The sequence below is a fragment of the Amblyomma mixtum genome, chromosome 8, assembly GCF_055824585.1.
Source record: "Amblyomma mixtum isolate Tamu chromosome 8, ASM5582458v1, whole genome shotgun sequence".
NCBI lineage: Eukaryota > Metazoa > Arthropoda > Arachnida > Ixodida > Ixodidae > Amblyomma > Amblyomma mixtum.
This window is the reverse complement of record NC_143019.1, coordinates 58,638,499-58,657,903: the sequence shown is the minus strand read 5'-3', so window position 1 is coordinate 58,657,903 and position 19,405 is coordinate 58,638,499. Positions and strand designations below refer to the sequence as shown.

The 19,405-nt window shown below is 46.8% G+C and overlaps 2 protein-coding genes across 2 annotated transcripts in view; both read left to right on the top strand.

The window, feature by feature from the left end:
• LOC149332595 (endothelin-converting enzyme 1-like) overlaps positions 1–11,145 on the top strand; it is a 60,479-nt gene extending 49,334 nt beyond the window's left edge. The window contains exons 9-10 of the mRNA XM_089557536.1: positions 9,094–9,237; positions 10,783–11,145. Of these exons, the coding sequence (XP_089413662.1) occupies positions 9,094–9,237; positions 10,783–11,136 (498 nt within the window). The 3' untranslated portion in view covers positions 11,137–11,145. The remainder of the gene's footprint in view (positions 1–9,093; positions 9,238–10,782) is intronic.
• Positions 11,146–12,196: 1,051 nt separating this feature from the next.
• LOC149332594 (uncharacterized) lies at positions 12,197–19,131 on the top strand. The gene is made up of 3 exons (XM_089557535.1): positions 12,197–12,366; positions 13,077–13,349; positions 19,113–19,131. Exons 1-3 carry the CDS (start codon positions 12,197–12,199, stop codon positions 19,129–19,131), a joined length of 462 nt encoding a protein of 153 aa, XP_089413661.1.
• Positions 19,132–19,405: the final 274 nt, after the last annotated feature.

Genomic DNA, 19,405 nt, shown 5'->3' with positions numbered 1-19,405 from the left:
TAATCATATTGCTGCGGCAAAGCATATGATTACATAGATTTTCAGATAGAAAGGAACAGCTGCGAGCGGCACCGAGAACGCAGCCAGAACGTCGTTGTCGTCTTCGTCTGCTCCCACTCGTTCCATCGCTCATTGTCGTCGTCGTCTACCTGCTTCAGGACCCTCGGCTACTGAAACGCCGTCTCGGCGTTAGGGTGGAGACGTATCAGCGTCGTTATAAGGTTTAAGGCGGCAGGTGTGGACGATGTCGGTGGTGGGGCCAGATGACCATGGCGAAATTGCAAGGGGAGCAGTTTCATAGTTCGCATCGTTGACACGGCGCACCACACGGTAAGGGCCACGGTAGTGAGAAATAAGCTTCTCGGAGAGACCGACGATTTGAGATGGTGTCCATTGTAGGACGAGTGATCCTGGGTTATATTCGACTGCCCGGTGACGGCGGTCGTAGGCGGACTTCTGGGAATCTTGACAGGCATGGAGCCGATTGCGTGCTATTAAGCGCGCCAAAGGGGCCTCGGCGAAAGCATCCCGAGCGTAAGCAGTGGTGGAAACTGAAGAAGGCGACATGAGTGTGTCCGAAGGCATGGTGTGGTGCCTACTATACAAAAGGCAGAAATGGGAATAGCCTGTTCCGTCATGAAGGGAAGAGTTATACGCAAACGTCACATAAGACAAGGCTGTTTCCCAATCTCGGTGGTCAGGCGAGACGTACATGGCTAACATGTCGATGAGCGTTCGGTTGAACTTTTCCATAAGCCCGTTGGTTTGTGGGTGGTAAGCTGTCGCGAGCTGGTGCTGCGTGTCACACGAACGAAGAATGTCGTGAACTACTCTGGATCGAAAATAACGACCGCGGTTGGTGAGCAGTTCACAAGGGTCGCCATGGTGAAGAACGGCGTCTTGTGGAAGAAAATCGGCGACATCAGTAGCGCAGCTGGTAGGTGAAGCACGCGCGATGGCGTACCGAGTCGTATAATCAGTTGCGACTGCGATCCACCTGTAGCCGGAGAGGGACGTCGGAAAAGGGCCAATACGGTCGAGGCCAACACGTTGAAAAGGTTCCGTAGGTATGTCGATGGGTTGTAAAAAACCTGGAGGCAAAGTGGAGGGCCTTTTCCGTCGTTGACAAAGGTCGCAAGCGGCCATGCAACGCTTGACGGAACAATACACACCAGTCCAATAGAAGCGGTGCCGCACCCGAGCGTACGTGTGGAACACAAAAATGTGGCCAGCTGTCGGCGGATTGTGCAGTTCTTCAAGGACAGAAGAGCGTAGACGCTGGGGTGTGACGAGCAGCAGCAGAGGACCATCGGAGCGTAGGCTGAGGCGATACAAAATGCCGTTCTGGAGGCACACAAAGGTTTAGAGACAGAGATTGGTCTACAGAACAGATGCCATGAAAGATAGGTCGTAAAGATGAGTCGTGGCGCTCTTCGTTGGCAGTACCGGTGAGGTCAGAGATAGCTAAGAGGCTGGGCAGGGTCTCAGCGTCTTCTAGGTCAGGTGGCCCCACAGTGTATCGGGATAAACAGTTAGCGACTGGCATAAGCGATGACTCGATCTGGATCCCGTTGAATTTGGGCTACCACGGCGCCGATCCCTTATCCGGAGGCGTCGGTGGAAACATCTGTGTGAGACGGCGGGTCAAAATGGACTACAATGGTGGAGTGGTCAGCAAATGAATGAGGTATCAAAATAAGTTCATTCAATTTCAATTGAATTCCATTTAATCTCCAGTTATACACTGAAACGTTCTCTTGATGAGAAAGTTCCTGATGGAAAGTTCTCTTGATCAGGGCCCCGGATAAAAGGGGTGTCGTTTTTAAGAAGGTCGGTGACGGGACGAGCGATGCCGGCAATATCTTTGATAAATCGGCAAAAATATGAGCACAAGCCGTCAAAGCCGCGCACATCATTCTCCTACCTTAGAAGAGGAAGCCCTTCACGGCTTGAATTCTTACGGGATCTGGGCGTACATCAGAAGCATCAACAAGATGCCCGAGAATAGTGAGTTGGCCGCGACCGAACTTAGATTTCGATTAGTTGAGGTGGAGTCTGGAGTTACGGAACACTGTCAGAATACTTCGAGGTGCCTGGCAAAGTTAGGCGAGAAAACCACAACATACTCTAGGTAAGCTTCTGTCCGCCACTGATATGACACATTCGGCAGCAGGGCACAGCGTTGCGAGTGAGTTGCCTTGCGGGAGTGGTTGGATGGACGAGCGAAAGTTCAGGACCGGAAGGTACGCTCGGTTTGCGGACATTGTAAAGACAGTGTGTGCAAGCGCAATGCTTCGCGTGAGGGCGACGTCAAGTTCTGGAGTGACTACGTAGTGAACATCAGGGACATCATTGACAGGAAGAACAGATGAGAAAGAAATCTGGCCGCCGACTGTAGCACTGTGCTGAGCTGGAGGGGGCGTGACGTGGCTGGACTGTTCGTCGTCGCGGTGAAAGCTTAGAGGACTGCATGTGCTACGACGGTACCAATAATTGCGACATTGACGGGAGATGAGCAATGCGAAGGCAGAGGAAACAAATGGGCCTGTCGTCGGTTGTCCACCAGTCGTTAGGGTTTCGTCGACCTGGAGTGAAGTACGGAGTTCGTCCAGGAGCAGTCGCAGTGTTTCGGGTGGTAGCGAAGGCCGTACGGGGCTGACGGGCTGGAGACCAAGGTATGCAAGCTCTTGGCGGACGACGGCTTGTACCAGAGAGATGGTAGGCAAGTGGTTCTCGCCATCAAGTAACTGCAGGAGGCCGGAGACATAGCTTCGAGTTCGCGTCGGGTGATGTGGGCCGCAATTTCTGGAGGCCCACCAGTTTCCCGGTGACAGGTCTTCACATGAGGAAGTCGTAGCAGTGTGAAGGCGTATGTAAAATTCAAATTCTTTATTTCTGCCTTGTAAAGATACAGACAGCGGAGGCGCAGAAAAAGCTGAGAGACAGCTTGACTAAGCCACAGCCCCCTTTCGCTTGGCAGCAGCTTGACAGCAAGGCTTTTAATACAAAAGGCAGTTGCAAAGCGTGATAACAAGTATACAATAATGAGCAGGTACAAGAGAAAACGAAAGAACATTATACAATATTAACACAATATTCACATAGGGTAGACACAGGTAATGGCAGCAAAGAAAAAAAAGAGAAAGAAAAAAAAAGCACAAGACAAAAAATCCTACATGCTAGCATACAAAGCACGCAAAGACCTGTTTGACGAACTGAAAAGGTCAAAATTATTATATATATACGCGTTTAGCAGGGACGGAAGAGTGAACTGCAGGCGTTCTCTACCCGAGATTAACCGTGGGGTCGGGACTATCCATGTCTCCGCATACCTTGTTGTGTAGCTTGCATCTCGGGTATGTAGTTCAGCAAGTTTACGTATGTGGTTTACATTTCTACGTGTTTCGAGTTTAAACCGGACACTCAAGCGATATTTATACAAGTTGTGTATTTTTAGCACACCACTTCGTAGAAAGAGATCTTTGCTTGGCGAGTCCCAGGGGACATTGTAAACATGACGAAGAAACTTTTTCTGAAAAATGTAGATACGCTGAAGACAGCTAACCGTAGCTGTGCCCCACACTAGATGGCAGTAGTTTAAATAGGAGTAGAAAAGTGAATTATAGAGGAGTAACTTTACTGTTTTTGGAATGACGTATCTGAGCCGACTTATGACTCCGGTTATTTGAGCCAGTTTCGTGACAATATGGTCCGTGTGGTGTTCCCAAGACATGCTGGAAGAAAAAACTACTCCAAGGCATTTAAATTGTTCAACTATGTCTATACGTCGCGAGTTTAGTTTAATCTCGATGGGGGAAGGAAGTACTTTGTTTTTAGGACGAAATATGACAGCTTTTGTTTTCTTCTCATTTATACGCATGTATCTGGATTCGGACCACTTTTGTAATTCACTCAAGGTGTCATTGCATTCCCGAACAAGGAGATCAAGATCATTTCCAGTAAAAAAGATGCTAGTGTCGTCAGCGTAGATAATAAATTTAGCGGCGGAGTTAATGTTGGAGATATCATTTAGGTACATATTAAAAAGTAATGGTCCCAATATACTACCCTGGGGAACGCCAGAAGTAACAAGTTTTAGTTCAGATGTCACATTGTCTATGCTTACAGCCTGTTTCCTATGCGAAAGATATGATTTCCGGATCATTTGAGCCAGTCCACGAATACCACAACGCTCCAAGTTTTTCAGGAGTACACTGTGGTTTACTAAATCGAATGCCTTCGAGAAGTCCACGAAGACACCAATAACAAAGGCCTTATTTTCAAACTGTGTTAGTATATATTCCTTTTGTTCGAGTAGGGCTAACTCGGCAGATTTATTTTTACAAAACCCAAATTGATTAGGTGACAAAAGGTCATGTTTATCAATAAAATCAGACAACCGTGTATACAGAACTTTTTCAAAGGCTTTCGAGAAGATTGGGAGTATCGATACTGGTCTATAATTTCCTAAGTCATTGCGGTCTCCTTTCTTATACAAAACCGTTACTTTGGCTATTTGCATTTTTTTAGGAAGTGTGCCCGTAGTAAAGCATAAGTTAAATATATCTGCAAGAACAGGGGCAATAACTCTTATAACATGCTTGACAGGCCTCACTTGAATGCCGTCAATGTCACAGCTATGGCTGTTATTTAGGCTTTGTACGACTGATATAACCTCCTCTGTCGTAACTGGGTTCAGAAATATTGTGTCCCTATTGTAAGAGCTAAAATAGGTGTTGAAATCACTTGACGGGGTGTTATGGGCAAGGGTGGTAAAAAAGTTGTTGAAGGCATCTGCCAACTCTCTGCCGGATACATCTTTATTATCAAGCTTTAAAGCCCGCGGGGCAGCCTGTGGTTGCTCACGCCTCAGTAAGAAATTCAACCTTGACCACAACAGATCGTGGCGACCATTTTTAATTTCAAGAAATGTCGCGAAGTATTCCGCACGAGCGAGACGTAGCTTTTTTGTTAATCTATTTCTGTATTTCTTAAAAATGCTTAGGTCATCTGTTGAACGTGTGTTTAAAAAGATTTTGTACAGTTTGTCTTTCGTTTTAATTTCTTGGCGCAACTCAGAAGATATCCAAGGTTTGCGAGTTTTACGCTTTATTGCACGCACTTTTAGCGGGAAAGAGGAATGGTAGAGCTGTTTAAATACTCGGAGGAACTCATCGTAAGCCTCATTTGCGTCACTGGTAACGTCAATACTATCCCACTCAACTTGTTGCAGTGAGCTGTGAAATGAATTGAGAGTAGCATTGGTTATACTTTGGTACTTCGCTTTCTCCTGTCGGTACTTTACCAGTCTAGTCTTATTTATGCATGCAAACACTGGAAGGTGGTCACTGATCGCACATGATATTACGCCCGACTCAACTATCGGTTGGGAAGTGTTCGTAAACAGCAGATCAAGAAGTGACTCACTTTCTTGTGTTACCCTTGTTGGATCGTTAATAAGATTAATAAATCCGTTCGAGGCCAAGACTGCGTTAAAGTCTCTAGTAGAGGAATTATCTTTCAACATATCGATATTAAAATCACCTCCAGCTATTAGAGTGTATTTGTTATCTGTTATAAATGAAAGAAAACAGTCGTAAAATTCCAAAAACCTAACCATATTTCCCTTCGGTGGACGATAGCAAACAGAAAACACGAACCTTCCAGTACAGGCTGATAGCACTTTAAAATCTTCAGTAATAAGACTGTACGAGTCCAACTTGTCGCATTCAATGTCATCTGACACCAGTAAAGCCACTCCACCCCCCCGGAGGCCGGAGCGGTTCAAGTAATAAGTTTTGTAATTGGTCATCCTGAAAACGTCGGAATCATCTGTGCTCCAAGTCTCACTGAGCATGATCAAAGAAAAAGCAAATGAAAATTCGCCAAAGAACTCCTCTAAACACAATATCTTGTTTTTTACAGAGCGTGCGTTCAGGTGAATAGCGTTAAGCGTTGTCGGCGCAACACACGAAGCAGTGCGGTTCAAGTCACTCGGCAGATAATACACCTGCTGCATGTCGATTATGTTTCAAGAAGAAACTCGAAAGATACCATGCTGAGCGCTATAGCCGATCCAAATCGCTCTTTCCCTTCACATGAATGGCACTCATTCCCTCACTTCGCCTAACGAAAACCTTTCCATTGACATACCAAGCGAACTTATAGCCTTTTTCTTTGCCACAGACTTTAGTTGCCTGAAGCAGTTCTCTATTTCGGCGTGTTAAATTTTCTTGCATGAAAATGGGCGGGTCGCTATCTTTTAGGTTCTTCTTGTTCTTCAACCAGTTTTCTCTTGTAGCTTGCTTCGCAAAACGCACAAGGATGCCTGGCGTCTTATCACGTTTAGCGGGAAGTCGATGAACAGTTGCTATCTCCGATTCCATCAAGCGAGGCACTCGAAGTTTATCAGCCACGTTATTTAATATGACTGTTAGATCCTCATCCTGCACTTCTTGTATGCCATGCAGTTCCAAGTTCAGCTGCCTGCTTCGGAATTCAAGATCGTGTATCTCCTTTTCAAACTGAGCTTGTGCTGCCTGATTTAAGTCATCCTTTTTCTCAAGCTCCGATATCCTCTTTTTTAGGTCATACGGCTGGCTAATACAACTGCTGTTGGCTTCCTCGAAGCGCCGACATTCCATAATAATTCCGTCCACTGTAGTGCAGTTCTTGTATACGAGGAAGTTGAAGGCATCGTCAGCGATTCCCTTCAACACGTGACCCACTCTGTCTGACTCGGACATGTTAGGGTCAACTTTCTGGCAGAGGGCCAAGACATCCTGAATGTACGAAACATAAGACTCAGTAGAAGTTTGAACTCGGGATGCAGGGTCCCTCTTAACAGCAAGCGTTCGGCTGAGCGGCCGTGCAAACAGTTCGCACAGTTTCTGCACACGTCCCAGCTGGTCAGATCGTTTTCGTGGGTTTCATGCCAGACACGGGCGGTGTCTTTTATATAGAAGATTACATTTGCCAGCATAAGGGTAGGATCCCAGCGGCTGTAGGTATTCACTCGTTCGTACATGTGGATACAGTCGTCGACGTCAAAGTTGTCGGTGCCAGAAACTCCCCGGGTCACAAGGGGGAGAAAGAACTAGTGATGGTATGGCCGGTGCTCATGTTTGCTGGGAGGCGTCTTGGGTCATGATTAGTGAAGGCAACCGGCGGCCGCTGCGGAACTGCGTCGTCGGTAGGCGTAAAGGAAATCCGCACAAAACCAAATATGTTGCGGGAAAGAATACATGTACAGTGGTGAGCAGCCTTGTCTAGAGCGCTTGAGCAGTGCGCACTTGGTAACAAAAACCGAAATTAGAGAGCATCCCCTCATTACAGGGCAAAGTTTTCATGCCTGCTTTGTTTACGAGGCTATCTGGCGCTACTTCCGTGCAAGCGTTGCAGCTGGACCCTAGAGGCTGCCACAAAATCTGGATTTGTTTGCAAGGAAGTGCACCGCCCGAGCGCTCTAGTCAAGGCTGCTCACCACAGTACATATATTTGCAGATAGAAAGGAACAACTGCGAGTGGCACACAGCCAGAAGTTTCTTGTCGTCTTCGTATCCTACCACTCGTTCCATCGCTCATTGTCTTTGCCGTCTACCCGCTTCAGTATGATGCCGATTAAGTAACATGAAATCTGCAAACAGGCCAATCTGTAACCACATGATGCCGAATTAGTAACATGAAATCTGCAGTCAAGTAAAGAACGAAGTGATATTTTCGGTGAATACTTTGCGGTATTTATGAACATTTGCAGAATTCGAGAGAATCTGCAGTCAAGTAAAGAGCGAAGTGATATTTTCAGTAAATTCTTTGAGGTATTTATGAACATTTTCAGGACCCGATGTTGGAGAAAGGAATGCAGAACTGAGCCGGACAACGTGTAAAATGAAGAACATTTGGTTATTCCATAATTTCGAATAGGGGTTAATAAATTCTATATTCTAATATAAGGAATCCTAAATCTTTACCTGTGAAGAAGACGGGTAATGTTAACTTAGTCTTTTATTGCGAGAGTACTCATACGCTTACAGACACTGACAAGTACCTTTTCACCGTACACACGTGCGGTCTTAAGGCTTTGCTTAGCTACCCGAGTTACTACTCGAGCTACTCGGGTAAGCTCGGGTAAGTTCTGAGGAGCTTCGCCCCAGCTGCGCGAGAGGGTGCTCGAGTAGAGCTACATGGGTCGCACAGTCCCCCCCGGGGGCTGCGATAAAAACAGTCACCTGCCTGTGCAGTGGCGCATCGCTTAACTGCTGCGCCACTGAACTGGTGGTGGTCTCAGGACACGGCGCCATCTATGAACACTAAGTCGAGACAATTCTGCATACTTGAACTCCGCCCTCAAGGTAGAGCATAAGTGCCCCTCCGTATGAAGAATGAGCAAATGCTTTTCTCACACGTCTACTTCCAATTTTCTTATTCTTAACTAAATGCTTTGATCTGTTTTGTAAACGCTTGACGGGACACAGACACGATATTCCGAACCCAAGCAAACGATATGGTTTGTTTCATCGGCTTACGGAAATGCCTTCCGGAAAGCTTCAGTTGTCGGAGTTGAGTGGAACAAAATTTATTTCAATTTAGTTTGGATGTTGCAGGAGCAGCCACTCGGCATTTCCATCCGTATTGTGTGACGACAAGGTGTATTTGCTACAATTATTGTGACGTCGTCAACCCGCTGGTCTTTCACAGGAACAGTCAGTGCTTGCCGGTGATGCCGACGTCATTAGGGAATGTGGTAGTACGGGTTAGGCGGTCGACTACGCCGTCATGGTACTACTGAGCGCTGGCACCGACCGAGACCGGAACAGCCTGCACAATATCGTTTATGATTAATTATTCACAAACGCTCGTGTTTTCGGGTCATTTTCATGATTACTAGGCCTTTTTAAAGGTAAAACAGGTCCCCGCAATACTTGTTGTCAGTACCGCTTGAAATGTTTGCTTGGGCAGCGTGCCCTACTTTATAAAGCAAGCAAGGAATGATCCTTAGCGTTGGAATTTTGAGCCGACCGCAAATATTTCTACCTGAAATTTAATTCTTACTCTTGTAGAACGTTCATATGATCCTGTCAACGACGTTTGCAGATCGCCGGCCACGAGATGATGCACGCCTTCGACGTCACGCGCATCAATTTCGACTACACAGGCAGCAAACTCTGGTTCGCAACTACGAGCACGATGAAAGAGTACGAAAAGAAGGTGCTCTGTCTCCGGCGCTCATACCAAGAGGTAAGGAATCCTGACGCCGCCACGACGTACAATGCGCCTCAGTTCAGTGAAATTTCACAGTATTCTCCTACGGGCTATTTGGCTTAAGATGACAGAATAGAGCAGGGCTGACACAGAAAGATCATTGATCTCTATCTTATATGCCCGCGCTGTTCCTTCCTATCGGTCGAAGATGTCCAGGGATATTCTTAAAGAATCGATAGATCTTGGACAGTACAGAGATATCATTTAGGCAAGGAAAGCGCTTTCATGGTAGATACGTGAGATGCGGAATGATTAAATAACGTTGGAGATAGGAAGGCTGGTTGTGGGAAATATTAAGACAATATTAGTAATTTTGATTGACGGCGCACTGTATACAATTGCATGAAAATTTTATTTAATTATATTTATGCGTTAGCATTAGGGTCAGAACGAGCGGAAGCGGCGACTGCCGTCTCTTAGGGGCCGGTGTCATGTGGCCCATCTGCCGTGCTGGGCCACCTATACTTCCCATAGAAATTTACCACCTATAGTAACTCAGTATACTAACTTCGATATAACGAAGCTTATTATGCCATCTCGGATAAAATGAACATCAGCGTGTTAACCTCGGATATCCGCAACCTAAATACGCCACGTCGAATATATTGAACTTTTGTCAGCTAACATCTCATATAACGAACGTTTGTCGTCTTGGATACAATGAAAGTATGTATCCCATCTCGAATGTAACTAATTTAGCATGTTTACTTCGGATATATGAACCTACGTGTACCGTCTTGGACATTACGAACTTTATTTTGTCAACATCGGAGACAACGAAAGTTTATCCGCTAGCGCATTCAAATCATCGACAGAGGATCACAAAGACGTGTTTGTAGCAAAAGATTATTTTTTACCCTATTCTGTATATGTGGATTCAAGAAGTTTCGATCACTACATTTAAACTCGACTTCAGGTCCAAAAAGGAACTCCGGGATAACCGTTTGCAACTGAATGGTGGTGTTCCCTAGCCTCAGCGATTCGCTCCAAAAGCTTTCTTGACGTCACCGCAGCTTGCTTGCGGATTTCCGCATTTCATTTCTTCACAATTTTTGCTGACATAATATCATTTAATAGTTTTGGGCTCGATTTTAATAATCGGTTACTTGTGGGCAACTTGAATTTCATGCAGTGCTCCTTAACGTGTCTACCTCAGTTAAACGAAGCTTCACTGCAGGAACTATCTTAACACTAATTTAATTAAATTTAAAGAGAAAATAAACTTACTATAATATTGTTATTATGAAATTAATTGATCAGTACCAGTTGACGAGCGGTTGCATGTGTCATTTGGAGAGTGAGTTTTATAAGTAGCGAAAGTCAACTAATCAAGTTTTCATCCTTCTTTACACTCCCTTCTGTACTAACGCCACCAGTTTCGGTTCACCCTCAAGTGGAAACCGCCTTAGTATTTGAGTGCTTAGCGAATGAGCTCACAATGGCGGCTGACATCGGCTGTGCGGATTGAGTCTCTATAGGTGCGTGTTACTAATGCATTCGTAACGTTACCCGCGCGAACAGACCGAGGCTGATGAACGGGCGAGGACCTTGGACGAGGATACAGACTCTGAAGGTTTCGTCGACTTCTCGGGCATATTGGCGGCATACGACGCGCTCCAGCACCTTCCCCTGGAGCAGCGCAGCGAGACCGTTCCGGATGTGGGACTCACCGCGGAGCAGACTTTCTTTGTGGCGCACTGCATGAAGTGGTGCAATATTGACAAAGAGAATCGGCGGCGGCATGGGTCCAGCCCCTACTGGCACCGCCGGTCCCGCTGCATCGTGCCCCTCAAGAATATGCCCGAGTTTGCCCAGGCATTCTCGTGCAAAGCTGGAGACATGATGAACCCAGAGACAAGGTGTGATTTCTGGTAAAAGAGTGGTAGGCAGCCCGAATAAAAACGAGCGATCTCGGACTCGTCGCAGCCTGTCAACTCGCTAGTCGTTATGTGTGCAAGACGACGCTCATGTGCGCCACTTCAGACAGTGATGGCAAACTCACTGTTTTATTAATGCGAAGCCATATATCTCGGCTCGGCAGAACTTGTGCCCAGAAACCTTCCCCTCGATGGCGTCGCTCCATATGAAAGAACGCGTAAAAGAAAACTTGGGACTAGGCGGATATCGAACCCGGGCTGCGGACGTGTGAAAAGAGACAGCTACTACTCCGCCGCGACGCTTCGGCGTTTAAAGCTAAATAAGGCACGTACAGTGGATGCATGCACACTTCTTAAAAACATATCCTCGAGATGTGTACAGAAGCCTAAATGACTAATTACGATCACATAAAATACAGATGTCGAAATCGTGCGAACACCTATACTCCGTTTCATAGATCAGGTGCAACGCTGTCAAAACTAGCGCTCTTTTTTTGCGCAGCCTGCATCCGTGACAGAAAATAGTGCGTTGCTTGTGGTGAGCGAAAAATAACAAATTCTTTGCCGACGGGCTTCGCGGGTAATACATTTCTCATCAGCGTGACAAAAAACGATGTTATTGCGAACGAATCGGTCGAGATCTGTAATATTGTATTTTGCGTTTGTCGTCGTTTTCCATTTCACGTTATATCTGTCCCCGCTGGCCGCCGTGTTTACTCTTTCCGTCCGCCTGCCTTTTACTTTTGAGAAAATGACGTCCAGATCAGCGTCCGCGGCCAGCTCTCCTATACGCATTTTCCCGAAGGTTCGTGCACGCCAAGCAAGTAATTGCGAATATGTTCTGCTGCACCAGGATCCGTTTTCCGGAGAAGTCTGTTCGGCAAGTACTGAGTGCACCGGAGTATCTCCCCGTAGCGTTGCCAAAATCAAGGGAGAGCGTCTGTGCGGGGCCTGTGGCGTCTCCGAAGAAAAGACCTCGCGACGTGAAGATTTTGAGCTCGCGAATAGTCAAGAATGACAGCTTCACAGGCCATGCCATCAGTCTGAAAGTCCACAGTATGTACGCGAAGAGAGAAGTCCCAACACTGGGCAGTGTGCTAAAGGCTGGCAATGAAGACGACGGCCTGCCGAACTTCAAGAAAACCACATTGTGGAGGTTGATGAACGACATTATTGCCTGGCGTTGCAGGTACCTGCGGGCGAGCAAGGAATTCCGAGGACAGGGCAGGTACGGGTCATTCCTTGCTTATTTTCTTACGGAGCACTTTTAGACTGGCTTCACATAGAGCTTGATATTAGCTTTGCAACCTCGTAGTCGAAACAGTGAGTGTTGCTTCAGGATAACACATTTAGAAGAAATCGTCTTAACCACGTTGCTGTTGCCGACCTTTTGCGTAGTGGTGATGTTTCACGACCAGTTTTGCGCTACGTTTCGGTGGGGCACGTGTCTTCATGGGTCAGATTAAATCGCTAAATCCGAATTGATGCGGCAAGCAAAAACAGCAAAACTGCCAAAAATGTAGTACCGCAATGGGTAGTGCCATCTCGTCACCGTAGGAACGAATGGACACCCACTGTACACTGCCAGTTGCTCCGGTGATGCGAGTTACTGGCGCTACTGCTGCGTACGTTGGCAATTTTCGTTCGCAGTCGCCGCGAGTGAAGAGATTTCAAACATTGCCGAATTAGTCAAGTACCCCATGCAAACGTACAGTGAATATAAACTGGCTACCAAATGCCGCCTGTGCGTGAAATATAAGCCCGAACAAGGGAGCAATTAAGCTTCGATAATTCTTTTTCTCGAGTGTCTTTGAGCGGCTGTTTGTGAGACAGCGGTCAGCAGTGCGTTTGCTGCAGTGCATTGCCTACTTACATACTGCAGCGTGTTTGTTTACTTACAAGCATTGACTCGTGTACTCGGTTGTTTTTCATTTACAGGTGCATCGTCTACCCAGATGAAACCTGGGTCAACACAGGGCACACAAAAGAATACGTCTGGCAGGACAAGACTGTAAAGTCATCTCAGGATGCCTTCCTGAAAGGTTTAACAACAGGATTGGCTGCGCCTTCGGGCAAATGGGCCCGTTTGATCCTTGTACATGGTGGGAGCAGTGCAACAGGATTCGTGGAAGACACTGCTGACTTCTTCACATCAAAAAAGGGAAACCACGCTGATTACCACTCTGAGATGGATGTCAACTACTTTGAGAAGTGGTTCACCGACAAGTTTTTGCTAAACATTCCGGCCAATAGCATTGTCGTCATGGACAATGCTCCATATCATAGCGTGGCTCTTTAAAAAGCACCACTGGCTGTTTCCAGAATAAACCATTTCTCGCAAACATTGCGGGCTCAGCATTCTTTATTGTCCTGACTCATTTATTTGCTCTTTCGAAATATTTTTACCTAGCCTTGTACAACTTTTCTGCATTCTTACTTGACGCTCCCACAGCTTGGAACTCTCTTTACCTGGCTGCATGAAAATCTTGCCTGAGCAGCTTCTGCTCTTCTAGGAGAGCAGGGAAATCGAGACAAGCTGACTTACCTGTTTATTGCCTTCATATACATTTGTGCACGACAACAAATCTAACTCTTGAGGCAGTACTATTTTCTCTCGCTTTGTGAATCAACACTATGTTCTAAATTTAACACTTAACACGGGAAAACAGGCCATATCGAGGTGGTCTGTGTAAAAATAATTTGACCCGAAAGTTGCAGACGGCCACTTGTTAATCGGGCCACGTCTAATTATAACCGACGAATGAACGTCATCTTTCGCACAAACCTCTCGCTTGCGTCTAAAAAGTATAGTCATAATGCTCCAGAATCGGGAAGAAAACCGCTACTGGTGACCAAAAGCTGGTGCGAGCTCATTGAGAACGAATTTCGGACAGCTCACTTTAACGCGGTATGCATCAAATTAACAAATGCATGCCGTTCATTTCAGAACACGCCATAATGTTCAAACGACTCTGAACAAAACGAATTTTCTCATTCAAGCCACGCGAAATGCAACTTGCGATGAAAAAAAAAAGTGCGAAAAAAAAGTTTCAACATCCGGGATTTGAACCCGCGCCCCCCCACTGCCTGTCGACTCGACGGAGGGAGCACCTCTCTTTATTTTTTTCTGCGGACTACTTCCGTTGCCTTCACAGCTTTGCACATGATGTATGAAACGGAGTATAATTCCCTCCTTTTCCAGTAAATTTCGTCCTTACTCGGCGTGGAGTCGTAGCGCCATCATGCAGCACCCACTGAAAACCATCACTGCAAAGTGCGGCGCTGGCTGCGTAGATGGCGCAGGACTACACGCAGCTTTCTCAATTCAGCACGTAAATTAAAGCTGTCTCCGGTGCGGGTGCGATTTCTGGATAGTGCTTTGCTGCTTAGATATTGTATATAGTAGGTGCATCGCGCATAAATATACCTCAAGCATGAAATCAGTTTAAAGCTAGCGCTCCTCTCGTGTCTTGGAATTCTCTCGGCGGTCACTTGTCTTTGCACTCGAAGGACTCTTGGTGATGATAGAACTTGATCAAATAGGAACTAAGAATCGGTATTAACTAGCGAAATACTATTGCTCGGTTAAATGAGAGAGCTGCGTACACTGTGACACGAAGCTGCATGCGTAAGCATTTGCGGATGGCTGTTTCGATTTTGGTGAGTTTTCGTGAGGTGGACGTATGGGAAACCTACATATTAAGCGAGAACACGATTGTTTCGGCAATCCTGACGAGCTCATGTCCATTATTTCGGTGTATTGTCAATCACTTCTATGAATTTTTACAGGAGGCAGAACATACAAATGCAGGTTCAGTGCTAAGTTTTGTAAGAGTAAAAAAATAAAGGCAAAATATTCAATACATGGCAATAATAAAGCAATCGTGTCATAAAACTGATAATGGCACCTGAATACAACAAATACACTATTACAATATTATGAAGAAGGTTGTGGTGTGAGGAATGCATGCAGAGAGCTCCCAGCGAAGGCAATAAATTTGTCTATGGTGCGCTGGGCTGTGACATGGATGCAAGCGATTCTTATCTCGGACAACTTGTCGAAACAAAATATCGGAATGTATTGCTATGAGAGAAATATTCTTGAAGTGTGCGTGCTTGTGACGTGTTCCTCTTGTAGTGTTTATACCAAGAAGTCTGTGGGAGACAGCTTTATTGCGTTATTAAGCAGTAATTGCAAAACCTTGATACGGCGTAATTTGGCACAGCTGGACAGCGTGTGAAGCCCTGCCGTGGTAAAGATCTTCGGCTGAATGCATGTTGGCCATAGCAGTTGAGGATAAAGAGAACGGCTTTCCTTTGCACCGTTTCGAGTTTTTAACATTATTTCTAGTAATGGGGACAAAGCTATGCTTGGAATGAATGCTTGAACAAAACATTGTTATACACTTCGTAACGGATGCGCGAGTGGCTTAAATGGCAACTCCGTTGGTTTACGGTCCATACTGATTTAATGGTCAATTTATATTACTAAAGGGTTTCAGATCAGAGAACAAGATTTCCTTTTTTTTACAGAACGAACAGAACGAAAACAATAATTTGAAATTAGGAAAATCTTGAAACGAAATCGAAACTCCCGCACGGGGCCCGGAGAGCTCCTTTACGTGACGTCAGGGATGACGGGACAGGTACGTAAGCGGGCCCCATGCGTCCACTCCCTCCCTTCCGCTCTGCGCGAAGAGCGAATCGCAGCGAGAGCACCATGTCGGAAGGAGCGCCGAAAATCATCGACTCTTCCTCAGTATCATCAGGCAGAGACAGCGACAATTTGAGAATAAGCTTTACCGCAAGAGATTCTCCCTTTGCCTGCGACCCGCCGCGACCATAAAGGCTCGACCGTGGCGTGTCGTGTTATCCTGAGCTTGAATGTTGCGGTCCTCAGCTTTATGGAGAGTTTCGCTCAAGAGTTGGTCTCAATATCAAGTTAGAGCGAGTGCTCTGCAAAAGTACGAAGTTGTGCGCCTCTAGCCTCAGGAGAAAACTGATCCATAAATGCAGGGCCCGGATTCAGGTAAAGACACGAAAAATATTTTCGATCTGTTGCCCCCTGAAAAAAAAAAAAGGTTTACAACACTATCCTGCATGCGTGGCCAACGAGAACAGAAGGAGTGAGCAGTCATGGAGTGGAGCTGAAATACAGCCGCAAGGATCATATTGCTAGAATTTTGTAGTAATTTATACGCTCTGGCAGCTTGATGCAAGTGGCATATATAACTATGCGGCGATTATGAGGCCGACCGAACGTTCATAGTAGTCCAGTTTAGCTTCTTGCGCCGATATCGACTCAAATGCGTCTTTGATTACCCTCAATTACTTTGGTTGCGGTTGGCATTGCAGGAATTTTAGGAAGTCAGGTTTAATTAAGTAAAAAGACACATGCCACTTCACTTACAAAAGCTCTCTTCATATTCTTTGCTGCCCCTTGGCATATCGGCGCTTTAGCAGGCGTCGCGTACGAGACCAACGGCGGCACAGCATCCGACTTGAAACCACGGCCTGCTTCCCGCTGCGAGCCGGACGCCGCGGGCACCGGACAGCAACGCAGTGGGTGACAAAACTCGATAAAGCAGGCAGGCGGTCTTCTATGTCCTCGACCGCCATAATATTTCAGTACCCTGTATAAATTTCTTTCCTGCTTTGCTCTACGTACACCAGTCTCTGGCCTCCTCTTTCCATTCTCCGACTCCTGAGAAGACGGCTGACGTCTCTATGCCATCGGCCGGAAACCTGGAGATTCTTGCCCAGCCAAGGATGGCTGCTGAGGTTACCTGACCTTCTTTAAAGCTTTTACCATATTTCACTTCTAAATTTTCGTCTTTCATTTTTACTAGGTAGCACGAATTACCTTTCTGAGCCCATTCCACCACCGTTGATGTATAGTTTTGTATAACATCCTCTATAAAAGAATTTTCTAGACCTTGAGCTTGGCGCAAGGTAGCCTTAGCCGCTTATGCTCTAATAAACCCAGCACAACACAACCTTTCTCCGACCCCGACAGCGCTAATTAGGTAAATCGCAACAACTCCTGCCTACCATTCAAATACCTGCGGCCATCGAACCGACACCAGATGACACCGGCGTTCACGGAGGCACACACCTACGCACTTGTTGCTATGCGTCGTTCCTGCTTTCGAGGCGGCCAGCCGGACTCACTAGAGACCAAAGCTTTGCCGATAAAGAGTAGCGGTGCATTTAAATAAGAGTAAGTTCGCAGGTTATTCATTACTTTTGCGGCTAAACTGCTTTCGAAAAGTAAATCATTACTGTATTGAACAACTAGATAAGGAATGGATTCATTACATTAGAAGGTATCGGCAAAAGTAAATAAGCTACTGTAATTTTAGTACTGTGATTCAGTTACTGCCATGTCTAGAGGGTATACCCCATATCACAACTCACTTTCGCGATCAGGGGTGCCGCCTGCGTGAAAGTACTGTTGCGTAAGCAACACTACTCTAGTTGCCTAGCCATTTCGCGGAGCTATGGAAAGATTAAGCTGCGCATGTGCGAGGAGCTGGTGACATCACACGGCGCACAGGTGGCTCAACCAGGGCAGCGACGCGAGCATATAGGAACGCTTGCAGGCAGCAGCGGACATTGTCGTGTCCTATGCGTCCGAGAGCTAGGGGCCTCTCATGCTATCCGCAGAAGTCTGAACTCCTTATATACAATCCAAAAGCGCCGAGGTGGAAGCGCGAAATGAATCTCAGCATCACAGTCGACGGCCAAACGGTGCCAAGGGTAGAACAGATAAGTATCCTGGGGCTTTTCCTACAAGCCGACAGATACAACGATTAAGAAGCTTGACAATTACACCGCACAGGTAGCTGGGATATTCAGAAGAGTCACGCTGAAGTGTCGGGGCCTAAAAGAGCGTAGCCTCCTGAAACTGATGCGGGCCTACACTATCAGTATAGCCGCTTATGCTATGCCACTCCTTATCTGAACATTAGGACAAATGAAAAGCACAGAATAGACGCACTTATCAGGCAATGCGTGAAGAGGGCGCTGGGGCTTCCCATTCCGACTTCAACGGACCGCCTCCTCTTAATGGGGGTGCATAATAATTGGACTGAATTGGGGGAAGCAGTGCATAAGGCGCAGCTAGAAAGACTGAGCCCAAATAACACGGGCAGAACCATCCTGGGCTGGGTGGAGCTGCAATCAGAAAGGGTGCGAGTGACAAAACAGATATTCCCTTAAAACGTCGCGAAAACATACTGGTACCCCCTCTCCCAAAAACATGCACCCGGCCTATACAAAGGAACGCAGACAAAAAAGGGTGGAAGCGCTTACGAAGAGAATGCTAAATAAGAAACCTGATGAAGTCGCCCATGCAGACGCGGCTAGCGGAAAGTCGGGGGCGGCAGTGTCCACGGTGGTCAGCGGCCGTGGCGCACCAGTCAACGCCGCATGCATTAGAAGCCGAAACATAGATACAGCTGAGGAAGTTGCAACAGCGCTCGCATGCGTTGGATCGAAAGCAAACATCATAACGACAGCAAAACGGCTGTCTTCAATTTTTACAAAGGAAGGGTCTCGAAACAGGCAAACAAAATTTTAGCATGTTCCGAATTAAACAGTAAAAATACGATAATCTGGACCCACGCACACGAATCAGTCCCAGGCAATGAGGCAGCACACGAGTTAGCCCGAGCTCTCTACTTCAGGGTAACCGTAGAGCCACCCGACTAACGAGGACTGGATGAGCGCGCGCGCAAACCTACACTGAAATCGTCGAGCACTGTAGAGTTGGAAGAAGGTCTCTGCCACCACCGGACAGAACTTTAAGCAACAGAGAGGCTGTCGCTTGGCGACGCCTGCAAGTTGGGAATTTCCCAAATCCAGTCTAGTTGTTCCTCGCGCGAATAGACGATAGACCTGATGATAAGTGTAAAATCGGCGGAGATAGGGGCATTCTTGATCATATAATCTGGCAATGTCCTGACTCCCCAGGCGTCAGGAAGAACATTAAAAGTAGAGAGGCCTGGGAGGCCTTGTTGCGAAGCGAGTCCCCCGCCGAACAGTAAGTCATCCGCCTGACGATGGAAGCCGCGAAGAAACACTGCAACTTCGCCTGTCTTCAGTCGCTGTCCCCGCCCCTTAAGCCTACGTGCCAGGGGCGGGGAGTTGGGGGCCCCCTACATCAGTGGAAATAAAGTTCTGCTACTACTACTACTACTGGCACGTCCGGGGCCACCGCCGGAGCCGCTGTCGCCGCCGCGCTCTCTCCAACGCATCGCCGACAG